Raw genomic sequence first — 16,324 nt, forward strand, 5'->3', positions numbered from 1 at the left:
TACAGTTGGATTATTACTAATGCCAGTTAGCTAAAACTGTCTTCTGAGCATTTACTCTCACTTTTTGTTGAAAGTAGTTAAACCATGAATGCAGATGCAGTGTCAGATGATAAAGGTCAGAATACCATCCAGAAAACTGCCAACAAGGCCTCCTAGTGATGGAAGAAGCCCTGGGAAATAGCTTCACTCATGCTGACTCATCCTCAAAGTCTTGGAGGAGGAAAATCTTTGATCCAGGAACTCGCCCACACCTGTGGCTCAGAGCCTGGATTTTCTGCCCGACGCCTGGTCAGTCAGGGGGACAAGATAGGGGACCCAGGCCCCTGTTCCCAGTCCAGCCCCCATGAGGTCTGGAGCAAATCCCAGGTCATCCATGACTTTAAAATGATCAGATTAAAGTTTTAACAGTGGATTACAGAGTATGAACTGAACACTGCTGCTTAATGAAAGTGGATGTTTTTTATTTATATAAAATAGTCGTGTTAGGTTTTATATAATTCCTGACATGATTCAAAAGGTGATTTTTTCTTAAGTCCGCTTTTTTTAAGTATTCAAATAGAAGTGGTCACTGGGAGAAGCCTGACAACAAAAGGAAACACCTGCAGTCTGTTTTTTTTTACAACCTTTACATTTTCCATAGTGAAGACATGTTTGATTGATGTGGTGCCATTAGGCCTGCTGTCATGCAATATTGTTTGTGCACATCATCACTGTTATGCATAAAACATGTAGGCGTAAATATACTTGAGACATCATCCCAGTACAATCCATCTATCATCTAGAGGAACACTGTTTAGATACATTAGTGATCACATTAATAGTCAAAGAACTCAGTATAGGTATTATTATAAATTGGTAACTGCTAGCACACATGGGGGGCCAAAAGTGAATATAATAATATAATAATATATAATAAATACATAAATAAATGTGAAAAGCAATAAATATGGAAATTGATAAATAAATGTGGACAATAATACATGTGAAAATTCATAAATAAATAAAACGGAAAAAGTCAGAATAAATAGATATATGAATGAATTATTAAATACTGAAAAAACATTTTATTATCTATTTATTTATTGGATTTGTTTATTTATCTTTTAATTTCTCACAGTGATTAATTAGTTTATTTATTTATTTACTTCCCTGTGTCACTTTTGGCCCCCATACTCACAGCCATAATAAATATGATCAAACTATTCCAGCCTTTTTAATATATTTAATGTGGTGTGTTCTCTGTTTGCTGTATACTGTATCCTTTATTTTAAATCTGTCATTCAGTGCACAAAAAAACTGTAAAAAATTATTATGTAAGAATGTAGATTCAGGTGGGGCTTCAATATGAGACATAATAGAGCTGAATGGATGGTCAGTAGTGAAAAGTCACTGGGTACATTTACTAAGTACAGTTTTGAGATACTTGTACTATACTTGAGTATTTCCATGTGATGCTACTTTATGCTTCCACTACACTACATTTCAGAGGGAAATATTGTACTCTCTACTCCACTACATTTATTTGACAGCTTTAGTTACTTTTCAGTTGAAGATTTGACACAATGGATAATATAACAAGCTTTTAAAATACACACATTGTTAAAGATTAAATCAGTTGTTTCCAACCTTTTTGGCTTTTAACGTCTTACAAAAAGCAGTGTGTAGTCGGGGTCACATTTCAGATGTCTGTGAGTTGTTAACAGCTCTACTAAACAGTGATTTTTCCCTCTAAACTTCTCACATGGTTTCATTTAAATAAATCTTCAAATGATCCAATATTTCAGCAAAAATCAAAGATTAGAGAAAAATTCCAAAAATTGAAAACAGATTTATGTATCAGAACTTTGTTTTTTTCTTCTTTGCTCTACCACTTATCATCTCACGACCCCTCAGATTTATCTGGTGACCCTTTGGAGGACCTGAACCCTAGGTTGGGAAACACTGGACTAAACTAGCTTTTGAACATTTTATTTGTAGTGGTTTTGCATTCATAATAAGACAAGGCAGATAAGAAGAATAGATAGATAGATAGATAGATAGATAGATAGATAGATAAGACAGAAAAAACAATAGGGCAACACTCTCATTAATATTTTACTGTTTTCACTGCTCATCTAGAAAAGGGCGTGTTGTACAAAGAAGATCTAGCTCTATTGATCCTTGATGTGCTGCAACATCAGGTTTCATATTCTGAAAAACTTCTGAGGATTGCCAGACAGTTTGTATCTCAGTCTCTCTACATGCAAAATGCTCACCAATTGGACTAAACAAGCTAACTGTGTATAAAGTGGTTCAAACTAGCTCCACCTCCAGCAGCTACAACAGCAACATGCTGCTTACACACTGATGCTTCAGTATTAATAATCTAAGATGTCAGTAGGATTTTTCATGCAGGACTTTTACTTGTAATGGAGTATTTTTACATTGCTGTATCGGTAATTTTACTTAAGTAAATAATCTGAACACTTCCTCCACCACTGTGGATGACACATCATTTCTGTTTGCACTGCATCTTCTCCACTACGTCACAACTGCGGGTGCAGTTCCTCCAGTCTACAACTAGATGGCGACAGTAGTGAGGCTGAATTATTGACAGTCAATGGGCTGAATGGGGGTGGTCAGCTCCCTCCTCTGTGTTCAAACAGACATTTCTGTCATTCGGAACCGTTTCCTTCACGGTTGGAGAGCGATCGATTCAAAACCAAAACAACAGCAGCATTACAAGTGGAAATGGGAGAAACCCCTCTAGAAATGAGAGGGACACAGCTATCACTGAATTACTGGATTAATTTATGGGGCTATAGTCAAGATCACCCAACAAAAGACACTTTAAAACCTTGTTGGGAAAAGGAGAAGAGGGAAACAAAAAGCTTTGTACGGGCAGTGACACAGAAAGCAACAGAACTTAAAGTAACACAATTAAACTTTAGTCCAACAGCATCATTGTCAGCAGCATCACCTTGGATACTTCTGGACGCCACAGTAGATTTTACATTATTAGAAAAGAGGAACAAGGATATGGAGTTTATTTATAATTCACATACCATACAGACATTCATTGATAGTTACCACAGTTATGTCCAGATATACACAGATGCAAAGAATGTACTTAATAAAGTAGGAGTAGCATTTATTGTTCAAAGTAGGGAAAAGGATCAGTGGAGAATTATGAGTTAACACTGGAGGAATAATTTTGATAAAAGCACAACAAACATTATACAGAATTCAAATCATGGGTCAAATCATGGGTACAGTAATATTTTTGTGGGTGCTGGCACATATTGATATCAAAGGAAATGAAATGGCAGATAAGGTTGCAAAGGAGGCCACAAAAAATAATCTGATTCACTGGGCAGTTAGCTTCAGCAAGACAGAAATCAAGAGCATTATTAAGCAGAGATTGAAGGAAAAGGTGGCAAAAACAATGAGAGAGGGGGGGAGAAAGGACAATGGTTTTACACTTTTCATTGTGGGAGAAATGATGTATGCAGGAAGGAGAGATGAGACAATAATATCAAGACTTAGATTTGGACACACTATTTAAAATAGGTAAACATGATACAGGCAGATGTGAATCCTGTGGGCAAGAAGAAACAGCGGAGCATGTAATGCCACACTGTCAGAAATATGAGGCAGAAAGAAGGCATCTGATTCAAAACCTCAGAAATATCTTTGATCTAGATATTCTACAAAAAGCTCAATTAATGAGTGTCATCAAATCATATTTCAGTATCTTTGACTGGCTAATGTGATTGAGAAGATACGTTTGTTATGAATAATGTAAATACTAGACATTCTGATCCACACTCCAGACCAGCTGGTATCAATAATGCACCAATTCGTTGTTTGCAACCACCAATAAACCTCTAAGAAGTGATATCATGAAGGTAACATGGATGTATAAAGGGTGCTTCTCATTATACCAACGTATCCCCTCGCTTCCCTCACCATTGTCTCTTCCTCGCGTCTATAGCTCGTCTCAGCGATGATGTAAGAGAGAGGAATTTAATTCATCAGACGGCACGCGATATTTTTTTTCTAGGACGGCGAAGCCATGACCCGCCCTACTCTGCCTCTGATTGGCTAGTACTCGTTATCTTCATTGGTTGGGTTGGTTAGGTTTAGGCATGAGGAGTGAAATTGGTTAGGCATAATGTAAGGATATCAGGGTAAGCCAATCAGAGGCAGAGTAGGGCGGGTCACGACTTCGCCATCCTAGAAAAAAAATATCCCAAATGGGACATCTTTGCTCAGTTCAGCGTCATTTTGGGGAGACGACAAATGCTCATGATGCACATCTCTTCAATTGTCAAATATAAATAAATCAGCTAACAAAATGTAGAAATTATTAAGTAACAGTTTAAACTTTAAAATTTACATTTAAAATGAATGTACAACAAATTAATACTTTACACTCTTACTTAATAATTTCTACATATTGATAGCTGGAATGAAAACACCCAATAACTGCTCCAATTTTCATCATGTGATTATATCTGATCTAATACAGCATCTGGTTGTCACAGAATAAGACACAAATAGACAATTTTAATCTGTTAACTACTAAAAGAGCAGAATCGACGTAAAGGAGCAATGGAAACAGCTGTAGCCTGCAGAATATGTTAATAAAATATTGATATTTAGTTTGTGAGTCTGATGTCCTTTTCAGGCTCAGGATGATTTTATTTGAGAAACACAATTGTGTACGTTCTGCAGAAATAAAGGTTAATAAAATAAATAAATAATATTTTCCTGAAGGAGTTGAGACGTATAACAGAAAAGAAGAAAGGAGAAGCCTTTGGCTTATGAAGAACAATAATAAAGACTACATGAGTGTTTTTTCGTGATTGATTCATGACTCTAGAAATTTAGTTACTAGTAATTTTTATTCAGATCAGCTGCCCAATCAATAACCAATCAGTAAACACATTTGATTAAAGGGGTGTTGCCGTCTGGAAAAAAAAACTTCCGCAGAGGATACACCAGTGGTTCCTTGTTCTTAGCTCCTTCAGGAGCCTTCTCTCTCCTTGCTCCTCTTCCCCTCCAGGTACATTTAAGGTATTGGGAGATCCTCCATTATGGTGGAGGGGGAACAATTTCCAGATCACCGGAGGGGAGAGGACACGAGGAAGCATAATAGCACAATGGGTTCAAGTACATGGATACAGTGTCAGAGGTGTCAAGTCAAGGTGAAGAAGAGAACTACAGACCATATATCTGTTTATTTTTTATCTGTTTATGCAGTTGAAATGATAGCAACCTTGTTAGCCTTGCAATGGATAGAGGAAGTCAAACCTTTGTGTATACTGCTTTGCTCAGACTCAAGTGCAGCCCTGGCTAATCTCAAGCATACCTCTTCAAGATGCAGAAAAGATATCCTTTATGACCTGATGCAATCTTTATAGAGAATTTTTAGATTAGGAATTGATGGACAGTTTGTATGGGTATCAACGTATGTGGGCATTAGATTAGGGGATTAGATAGAAACCAAGTAGAAGTTGCAATAGCAGTAAGCATGATAGAGGCAAAAGCTTTTATACGGAGCAGGATTAAGGCACAGTGGCAAAGGCTATGGGACAGAGATACTAAAGGAAGGCATTTATATCAGATTCAACAAGAGGTTGGAGAGGGAAGGCCGCAGGGGAAAAACAGGAGACATGAGTGCCTGATCAGCAGAATAAAACTGGGACACACAAAACTAAACTCATCTCTACACCTCATCGGGAAGCATCTAACTGGAACTTGTGATGACTTCAATCATATGGAAACTGTGGATCACGTCTGTTTTCATTGTCTCAACTATACAAGACAAAGACAGCTGTTTAAGAATGAACTGGAACATAATGGGATTGAACAGATGGACCTGAAAACACTCTTTACAAATGATTCTGGAAGTTCTATTGTAAAACATGTCTTCACTTATCTACAAAGCACGGGTTTAATAACAATTTAAGAACTATGTAATTCAACAGTAGGTGGCGATAGTGCTCTAAATGGTGTCAATTCGCCATTAAAATCAGAAGAAGAGAAGGAGAAGAAATTGCCACGCCTATAAACAGGTGAGCTCATACCTCTACATGTGTGGGACGATCGAAGGTTCTCGATCACCAGTCCTGAATATGTGTACCGGCAGGAAAACCATAGAATCGATTTGTGGCTTTACCGGGCTAATATTTACAATCGTAAATATTCGGATGATCGCGGCCGCGACTTCAGGTGAGTTCTCCTGTCGCTGTTTCAGGTAATTTAATGATAGATGTGATGGAAGGTAAGATTTGTACTCACTTAGAACATTTCAAAAGTCACCACCGCCAAGACAAAAACTACCCGAAGTTGACTTTAGGTTATGTGAACGTTTGCCCGACGTTTGGTTGATATCACAGCACCAAAAAGTATAGTAGATGCGCACATCCAATAAACTTCCAACTTCATGCAGTTTATTGACACCAACCTGTGACGTCACGAGATGCATGCTTCTCTTCAGACAGTGATTACAGCACCTACACATCCGCTACGTCTATTAGGCCTAATGACGTTTGTTACACCGGTGTAGAGTTCAGGACTCGATTATTTTCATCAGCCTATTTAAAATAATGAAAAATCGTGTTATATTCTTCGAACTCATGGTGATGTTATCTTGTTTTGTCTGATCAACAGCTCAAAACAACCAAAGATATTCAGTTTATTATCATGTATGACACATAAATAGGCTACTAACCTCAACCTCAATAGGCTATTACTCCAAATTGCTCCTGAAGGCTGTGCCATCGGTGTGTGTGTGTGTGTGTGTGTGTGTTTGTGTGTTTGTGTGTGTGTGTGTGTGTGTGTGTGTGTGTGTGTGTGTAAATGATTAGAAACTACTCCTGATGAGCAGGTTGGCACCTTGCATGGCAGCCTTTGCCATCAGCGAAATACAACCCATTTACTGTGTTTGTAACTGCACATGCTGAGCTCAGAGCTCTAAAGCCAGTGGAGATGGTTGTTTATGTCAGAAGGAGCGCAGCCCCACCGGTGCCATCACCCATCGACTAATCGTTGCACCTGTATTTGAGATGACTTGCTTTGCCTGAAAAACAGTCACGAAAAAAGATGTTGAGTTTACATTGATGGAAAACTGGAGAACTAGCAAATATACATATGAGAAGCTGCTACCAGAGATTTTTTCTGGCATTTTTACATTATAAAATGACTTAAGTGATTAATCAGTTAACAAAATTGTTAACAATTGAATTTTCTGTCAATCGACTAATCCATAGAGTTCTACCATGTATAGTGGCAGTCAATAGAGGCTCCATAGGAGGACATGTGCTAATGTATTTTGAGTTTATATTTGTTTCCAATGAAGATTTTGGCCTCTGTCTTCCAGTGTTGCAGAAAGCTGTTCTTGAAGAACCTGTTGAGCTGGTATATCGGTGTGACATCCATAACATCGGCGGGGTGATGTTGACCAACTCTGATTCAAACCAATCAGCATATGTCCTCCTGTACCACGACAACCGCCAAGATCCGACCAACCAAATTCCATTGTATCGGGGCAAAGTGGACCTGGACGACAGACGGATGACTAACGGCACCCTGGTGTTCACGCTTCAAAACATGAACAACAGCTTCGTGGGAAAATACTACTGCTACGTTTTCCAGAATGGTGAAAGAATCCTATTAGGCACCATCGACCTGAGAGCTGAAGACTCAGCTGAGTTTGGTGAGGTCTCTACCAGAAATAATGTGATTTTTGTAATGAGACATCATGCTCACAGTAACATGAAGACATATACATTCTTTATTCAGTCCTACATACAGCCTCACTTCACTGCTACATGCTGCTACAGCTTCCTCTGTTTACACTATTCACTAACACACAGTTCTACTGTGTTCTGTTTTCTGTTTTTCAGGTGGAATCAACTTGCATCACAAAATTTGGCCTGTAATCTCTGTCATTTTTATATTTTTATTTATTATTTTGGTCAAGAAATATCGAAAACATTTGAATGTGGAAATTTTAAAATTTTACTACAAGTCTTGTGATAATGAGACGCAAACTGTTGTATAGAGTTTTTCTCATGAAAAATAAAACAAATCAAACTTGTGGAATATTTTTTGTTGCTTTCAGTTTTTGGACTTATTGGATCATTTGAACATTTATTGAAATGAAATCATGTGAGAAGTTTAGAGGGAAAAATCACTATTTGGTGGAGCTGTTAACAACTCATAGACATCTGAAATGTAACCCCGACTACACACTGCTTTTAGTAAGATGTCAAAAGCCAAAAAGGTTGGAAACCACTGGTTTAATCTTTAACAATGTGTTGTATTTTAAAAGCTTGTTATATAATCCATTGTGTCAAATCTTCATCTGAAAAGTAACTAAAGCTGTCAAATAAATGTAGTGAAGTAGAAAGTACAATATTTCCCTTTGAAATGTAGTGGATACTCAAGCAAAGTACAAATACCTTAAAATTGTGTTTCTGTACAGTACTTTAGTAAATGTACTTAGTTACTTTCCACCACTGCAAGATGTTACTGTAAATGTGGTGATAAAATTTCAAGAGTTTACTCAGTTTGTATATTAACCTCCTAGTGACCCCTATTGTACATGGTTGTACTCTAGAGCTGAACTGATGAGATAATTAATCAACTGACAGAAAAATAATTGCCAACTATTTTGATAATTGATTAATTGTTAAAATCATTTTGAAATCAAAATTCTCTGGTAGCAGCTTCTCACATGTGACTATTTGCAAGTTTTCCAGACGATTACAGTCCAGATAATAATTACAGTCCTCCTATGATGGAATTATACAACCTGTTGCTCAGTTTAATAAAACACAACTTTACAACAAATTAGTTTTTGTAACTGAGACAGTTTTCAAGAAACATTTAGAGGATGCTGGTTACAGCACAGATAAAAATACAGACATGGTTGCTTAATTTGATTGTAATTCCTGCCTCCCAAGTTTTGTTTGGTTAAATTTCACGTACATAAATTTAGAAGTTTTAATGACTGAATTATCTCATTGCAGAGATACATTGAAATCAATTACCAGAAAAAAAGGTTAAGAGTGAAAAAGTGTTGCCAAGTCTCACATAAAGTCTCTTATTTATTGTTTTCTTCATTATTTAATGATTTTTTACATTTATTTATTTCAAGCTGTGATGTCAGACTCTTTTTAAACATAAATTAATGAATAAAATACTCAGTAAATATAATTTTTCTGTGATGTGATGGTAAGAAGTTTTATTTAAACACCAAATCACAAGCTTACATTGAAGGACACGTTTGGATTTTAAGATGAGCATGTGTTTCAACAATATGGGAGTGCATGGTAACCATAGAAACACATAACACACATCAGTGTTCCTGTATTGGTCTTTATTGGAAAGTGGAACTAATCAGATCATCATCATCTCTAATGACTGAATGACTGACTGATGATGTCATATTGCTCCTGCTGACACAAACACACACACACACAGTTACATATAATCAACAGATAACTATGTTTTTTCATTCACTACTGTGTCATCACTACTTGTCTTTACAGGATTTCTGCGGCTTCACCAAGTTAAATTTAAGACTTTAAAATATTTTAATACCATATATAATGCAATTTAACACCTGTTTCATGGTCAAAGTATGAAAGATATCAATAAAAACCATAAGCAATGATAAGGCTGAGAATTATTTACTATTTATTATTTTATTATTTACTATATTTACTAAGTGAAATGTGAAATATGTATCAATTTATTTACATTTATTTCACATTTTTGTAATTACTTTCTGGCAGTATATAATAATTATTCCCAATAATATAAAAAAATATAAAACTAATGACTCATGACCTAGACATTAAAAAATAACTCATTTAAGGTCAGAGGTCCAGAACAAGAGAATTGGGGATTTTCCAGACAGGTTTTCCTGAAATCACATTAAAAAACATTAACATTACCAAACAATATTTAAGACCTTTCTAAACGAAATTTAAGACTTTTAAATACCCTCTAAGGTCTATTTTTGTGGAAACCTAAATCATTGTTTTTAAGAGTTGAAGACCTGCAGATAACCTGGTTTCCCAGGAAACCCTCCTCCTCTTCCTCCTCCAGCTAAATGACCTCCGAAGTTGTCATAGTTACCGCGCCCTGCACAAAACTGGTGGGGAGGTAGTGTACAACCAGCTTTATGAAGTTTGTCTTTTTTTTTTTTTTGTCACACAATCAAAACATTTTGTGACAAATGTTTAGAATATCTCATCAACATGGATAGTTTTGGATCCATTTTGAATTTGCTTCGGCTCTAATTCATGCTTCAGACTGGCTGCTTATCCATAAGAATGGCCGCCAAGGCTCATGGGTAATGTTGCGTTTAGACCAAACTGACAGAGAAAATCATGATTATTCTGAAACAAAGATGAAATAATTAAAACTGGTGCTAATAACATAAACCTATAAGATTAATTTTAGAACTGACAAATGAAAATGAAATCCTGATGGCCTCAAAAGGCCTGTCCGTGCATCTCCCAGCAACTAGAGACAATGAAATGGTGGAGCATTTACAGGGTGGAGCATGTGGTTTGAATTAGAATTTGCTGTAAGCAGACTTTAAAACTCTGCACAGCTTAGAGCACAGCTGTGATCAGAACAGTGACCTGGTCTCAGGTCGGCCAGTCAGGAGGCTGCAGTGGAAATGCATGTGTTCACAGTTTGGTGCAGCATGGTGCGAATGAAGAAAACTATATCAGGTCTGTGGCTGAGCCAACAGAAAAAGACAAAGCAAAACAAAACACAGAAAAAAGAAAGAAAGAATACAGAAGTAAATATGATATTTACAAACATTATCTGGAGCTGTGTACATCTTACTGCTTGCAGAGAGGTCGAGTTGGTTCATAACCTTTTTCTTTTCATAATATACTTATAAGCTTACAACATGTAAAGTCCATCTTTTTTCTAATACATCCTCAATATTTCTTATTCTGAGTCAGTTATCTACTCTGAATATTTTGACCTGTCTGTCAAACACATAAGGGGACGACTGCTCTGTTAATACATTTGTTTTGCTCTCTGCTCTGCCAAAGGCCCATATTTTGATGTATACAGTCAACAACATACATGTCGATACCTACAGTTTATCAGTTGATTTTATGTTAATTCGAGAGCTGAACAGTGGTTGAATGGATAAGTGATAATAAATTATTTTTTAATATGTCTAAAACAAATTGGATTGTATTTGGAATACATTATTCCTTAAGTGCAAAACCAATTCTTAAGGTTCTCCTTCTATCAAGCTTGTCTTACTGAGCTGTGATGATTTTTGCATATTTATGCAGCAGAACGTGATTACACTGTCTGGAAAATGTACATGTGCTTTTATAAGTTTTATAAGGTTTTTTTTTTTTTTTTTTTTTTTTTTTCTTACAGTATTAGCTTGATTCACAGCTGTGTGCTCTTTCTGTAGAAATAAATCCAAAAGTTGTTGACCAAGATCTGTTATTGTCATTCATCCTGTCATGTGGCAGGCCAGAGGGCTTAAACAGTCCAATGGAGCCATTCATGGAGTTCACAGCCAGACTTCTTTATATCCAATGATAATAATAATAATAATAATAATAATAATAATAATAATAATAATAATAATAATAATAATAATAATAATAATAATAATAATAATAATAATAATAATAATAATAAATAGGAACATTAGAGCTCATATATCAAGCAGCACTGAGCCCATACATAAAGCAGATGAAATTGTAAGTGTGTGCTTGTTGAACAGGTGTTATGATAAATTACACTTCTTGGCTTTTGAAAGCAGATAAAATGCCAGTAAAAGAACAAACCTTGAATATAAAACAGATAAAAGTGCAAAATATATGGAAGTGCATATAAAAAAAAATAAAATGGTGGCACTAAAAGAAAGCACAATTAAAATAGTTAAAGTTAAATAAAACACCATACACATAAAATAATAATATAAAAAGGAAATATAAAAGTTTTGTGATAATGCAAAAGTTGGAAAAGATTGTCAGCCATCTTGTAAAGGAAGTTTTGAGCAGGCAATTAAAAGCTAAAGGAAAAGTTGTATTTATGTTACTCATCACTTTTCTACATGTTTCTGCTTGTTGAACAGGAGGTGTGATCAATTACTCTTATTGGCTTTTTGTTTGTGAAGCTTTTATTGCACTGACAATAACAAACACACTTGTCCTAACCTCAAGTAAAATGTTGTCTTTCATGTCATCTGTTTCTCCACTGCAGCCTCTTTCTGCTGTAAACACCGACACAGAGAGCAGAGGCTGCTGCACAACCAGAAATAACACCAAACCAAAAGTCTGTTTTCTGATCTGCTAACCACTAACCCACTTTAAGGGGCCCTGTAGGCAATTGCCTATATGTGTATATGTAGCCTGTACCGTGGGACACCACTGTATAACTGAGTCCACACACAAACAAGTAGTATCAGTGAACATTAATAAGTAAGATAGCTGGTATTTACTGCTGTTCATTTTGCACTATATTGCTTTATATCTCTATTTTTCACATTACACTCTCTATAACTACAATTTAGCGGCTGCTGAGTTTGAAATTGGGATTCAAACTGGCAGTAAACACAGCTCCAAACTTGTTTTAATGGGTTTTCTTCCTTCACTGAATACTTCTATTATAAAGTTATGTAGGGTCTGTGAGAACCTCAACTAGCAGATTAGAACTTCTGATGAATGAATATTATCCTGCTATGTAAACCCAGACGAACTTCCTGTTGTCTTCTGCTGTCTTCTGTTAAATCTGTGTGGTGTTTCACTCTGCTGCTGCTTCTCTCTGTTGTCTGCAGAGTCACTGCTGCAAAAATGCACAGTTATTATTTGAAGCATCTGGATGCTTCTGTTCCAGCTACACCTTGTTTTTGCTTCTTAATGTAAAGCAGCCACAGTCCACTGCTGGCTGCCTCAGGGTCTAAAACAAGGGTATAGGTTTGATGATAAGAGCCTGACTGTGAAAAATAACTTGCCTGAAACCAAACTCATATTGATTTTTTTTCCCCCTCTGATTTTAAAAGAGATATATGACATTTAATTTACATTAATATGAATCCAAAATTAGACTAAAATTCATATTTAAAATTGGCAACTATTCCATTACTATACATGCAGTGGTATTTCAAATTCAACATTGAGTATTTAGTTGCTAAAGATTTTAATTTTTATTTGCTTCCATAAGATTGGGATTCAATAACATCACAAAGTCTTATATTTATCTTGATGTTATTTGTGTCACACTAACATACTCACTGGCCTCTGCTCAGTCACACAAAACATCAACTGTTTATTTCCCAGTAAAAATATCATTTGTGGCACACAGACATTGGCTCACTAAAAAATGACATTTCACTACAGTGAACTATAAACAGTAGCCTAATATACAAAAATGATTCATCATTTCGTCATCATCAAGCTTCAGTGCTTCAACAAGGCTTTACTGGGGAAATGATATATAACAACTCAACACCAGAGACTCAGAGTAGATGCAAACTTTCTGTCGTCATCTTTTCCTTAATAAAGGTTATATCATTCAAAACTGGTTTATTATTGCTGGCAGAGCTTTGTCTGTCTGTTCTCATTATATTCCAAAACATCTGATGGTCCAACGCTCACATGGATATTCTGAATGACAAAGCTGAGGAGCTGGTGGCACATTCAATTCTGAAAGCGATAGCATCCTTATAAAGCATATAATAGAATAGAATAGAATTTAAAATGATATAATATCATGTAAAACACATCTGTTCAGTTCAGAAGTGATGCTTTGTGGTGACAGAGGTGATGACGTCATAATCATCCAATCCTTGCTCAGCCTGGGTGAGTGGGTTCATCACCATGGAGATGGGCCGGTCATTTCCTGCAGAGCACGAAAATGTAGATAATCTATCAACTGTTAGAGACAACTGTCTATCTTCTATACCAGATGGAACCTGATTGATTGATTGGTTGATTAATTGATTGATTGATTGATTGATTGATAGTTGTTGAGTGACTGTAAGATGAGTGAATGATTCAGAGTGTTACCTTTGGGCCTGTGTCGATATAAAGACACCATGAGGAGAGTGGAGATGAAGTACGGACAGAACACCACTAGGTGGCAGACCAGTCTGAACACAAACTGGGGGGGAGCTGAGGCTGGGGGCGTGGCTATATAGTCAGGGGGCGTGGTTGCAGATGTGAGGGGTGGAGCCAAAGAGACCAGGGGTGGGGCTGTGGTTGTAGGTTTACCTACAGAGAGAATCACACCTGGTCATAGTGAACATGTCGATGAAATAAATGGTGAAATCAAAGGTAACGTCCTCACCTGTGACAGTGATCCAGCTGGGTGGAGACTTTCCATGACCACTGATGTGACACATGTAGAGGCCTTCATCAGACTTGGAAACATGGTGGATCATCATGTGACCTGTAGGCTCAGTCCTGATGAGGGAGCCATCTTTATAGAAATCAGCTGGGAGGTTGGAGGTCTTTGTTTTACAGTGCAGAGTGACATCATCTCCCTCCATCACAGGGAGGACAGGACTCTGCAGGATCACTGATCCATCTCAACACAGAGACAAACAGCATTTCATCATTTACACTCAGCTTCTTACACTCATTAATCAGTACTAACTCCACAGTCTGATCTTACCAGTGATAGTGATGTTGATGCTGTTGCTGGTTGCTCCCTCTCTAGACTCACACCAGTAAACCCCACTGTCCCAGGGGAAAATTAGACCCATTTTACAGGAGGAACCAGCTGATGTTCCCCATTCATCTCCACACTCAGCTCTGGTTTCTTTAGTTGTGTTCCTCCTTACTGTACCTCCAGCAGAGCTGTCATCTTCCTCACAGTTCAGAGAAAAAGACGTCCATTGAAAAAACTGAGAGCTGCTGGGACTCAGAGTCAGAAAGGCTGCATAAACAGAAGGATGGAGATGTGGTGGTGAAAAGACACACTGATAACAACCTTTAAAGAAACTAAAAAAACCTTGAAGGTCCTGAAACTCAACTCCGCTGGTCTTTGAACTCACAGCCAGATGTTGAGAGAATTAAGCTGTTAAAGGCATCAAGATGGCCGATCAACGATCAATGTCAATGCAGGAAGTAGTGTCTCCTTTATGTAGCAACGTGGAAAGTGTTTACTAAGACATCTCTTAAGTTTTAATAGTGTTACCTGATTTAGTAAACCACTACATCCCTCTCCAGATTCTAAAACTGTCGTCAACTCTAACTTTTCTATCAGGTTTTCATTAAAAGGTCGAGCCTATCAGTTAGAAGAAGTTTACTAACCTTGGTTTGTTGTGCAGCACAGCAGTGAGCTCAGAACTAAAGAGAAATGACACTCAGGTTGGTTTGAGCTTTTACATTGAACAAGAAGAATTAACAAAATTAATTTCGAGGATTATGCAGCCTTGGCAGAGGTATTCTAGTATGTAAATAAGTAAATAAGTACATACGTATGTAAAAAGTAAGAAAGTATGAACTTAAGTAGAAGAATAAGTAAATACGTAATTGAGTAAGTAAGTAAGTAAGTAAATAATTGAATAAGTTATTCAAACAAAATTTGCTAATCTTTAGCACAGCCTCATAAAACTGAAAAATGGCTTTTCATATATATCACCACCTAACAAAAACAATATGCATATATTTAAAAGTGGCAAAGTCAGACACATAAAGGGGGAACACTGTGTGCCCTATAGCAGACATAATCCAAAAAACATTATCCCATTACATTGTTATCACCCAGACATCGACATAAGGTACTCACAGAGCAGTAGAGACAGTAGAGATGCTTCCACCATCCTGCTAATTGGTAAAATGAGATCAATTCATGCTCACATCATATAAAAACCTCCACTTTCCTCTGTCTGTGGCTGTCAGTGTTGTGGTTTCCTCTCTATAGACAATGAAGAGAAAAGTGTGTTAGTGTAGAAATGAAAGAAATGAAACTTAAAAGCTACGGTGGGGAGGGGGGGGGATAGATGCAACTGATAAAACAAAAACTGTCACCAAAATCAAACAGAAGCACAGATTCATTCTGACGAGTGGTTATTATGTTTAAAAATGGTTTTAATAAATCAGATTTCATAATTAAACATTGTATCTCCTGGTAGCAGAGGTTTAATTCAGAGGAAGTGAACAGGAAAAAAAGAAAGAGGTGAGAAAGAGACATACATACTCTGTCTAGCTGCACGCTATCAGTCAGTGAAGGACAGTGTGGTGAGGTTTTGGTTTTTCAACGTCTTACAAGAAGCAGTGTGTAGTCGGGTCACATTTCAGATGTCTATGAGTTGTTAACAGCTCCACCA

General features: G+C 36.8%; 2 protein-coding genes across 2 annotated transcripts; one reads left to right on the forward strand and one right to left on the reverse strand.

Moving 5' to 3' along the window:
- Positions 1-6,056: 6,056 nt before the first annotated feature.
- On the forward strand, positions 6,057-8,080 carry LOC121905078. The gene is made up of 3 exons (XM_042423064.1): positions 6,057-6,216; positions 7,367-7,702; positions 7,893-8,080. The coding sequence occupies exons 1-3, from the start codon at positions 6,078-6,080 to the stop codon at positions 8,048-8,050; spliced, it is 633 nt and encodes a 210-aa protein (XP_042278998.1). The 5' UTR covers positions 6,057-6,077; the 3' UTR covers positions 8,051-8,080.
- A 5,329-nt stretch (positions 8,081-13,409) lies between these two features.
- On the reverse strand, positions 13,410-15,970 carry LOC121905062. The gene is made up of 6 exons (XM_042423038.1): positions 15,784-15,970; positions 15,306-15,341; positions 14,665-14,928; positions 14,338-14,577; positions 14,058-14,261; positions 13,410-13,890 (listed from the first exon to the last, which is right to left on the reverse strand). The coding sequence occupies exons 1-6, from the start codon at positions 15,815-15,817 to the stop codon at positions 13,784-13,786; spliced, it is 885 nt and encodes a 294-aa protein (XP_042278972.1). The 5' UTR covers positions 15,818-15,970; the 3' UTR covers positions 13,410-13,783.
- Between the last annotated feature and the right edge of the window lie 354 nt (positions 15,971-16,324).

The sequence above is a fragment of the Thunnus maccoyii genome, chromosome 10 (genome assembly GCF_910596095.1).
Source record: "Thunnus maccoyii chromosome 10, fThuMac1.1, whole genome shotgun sequence".
In the NCBI taxonomy this organism is placed as follows: Eukaryota; Metazoa; Chordata; class Actinopteri; order Scombriformes; family Scombridae; genus Thunnus; species Thunnus maccoyii.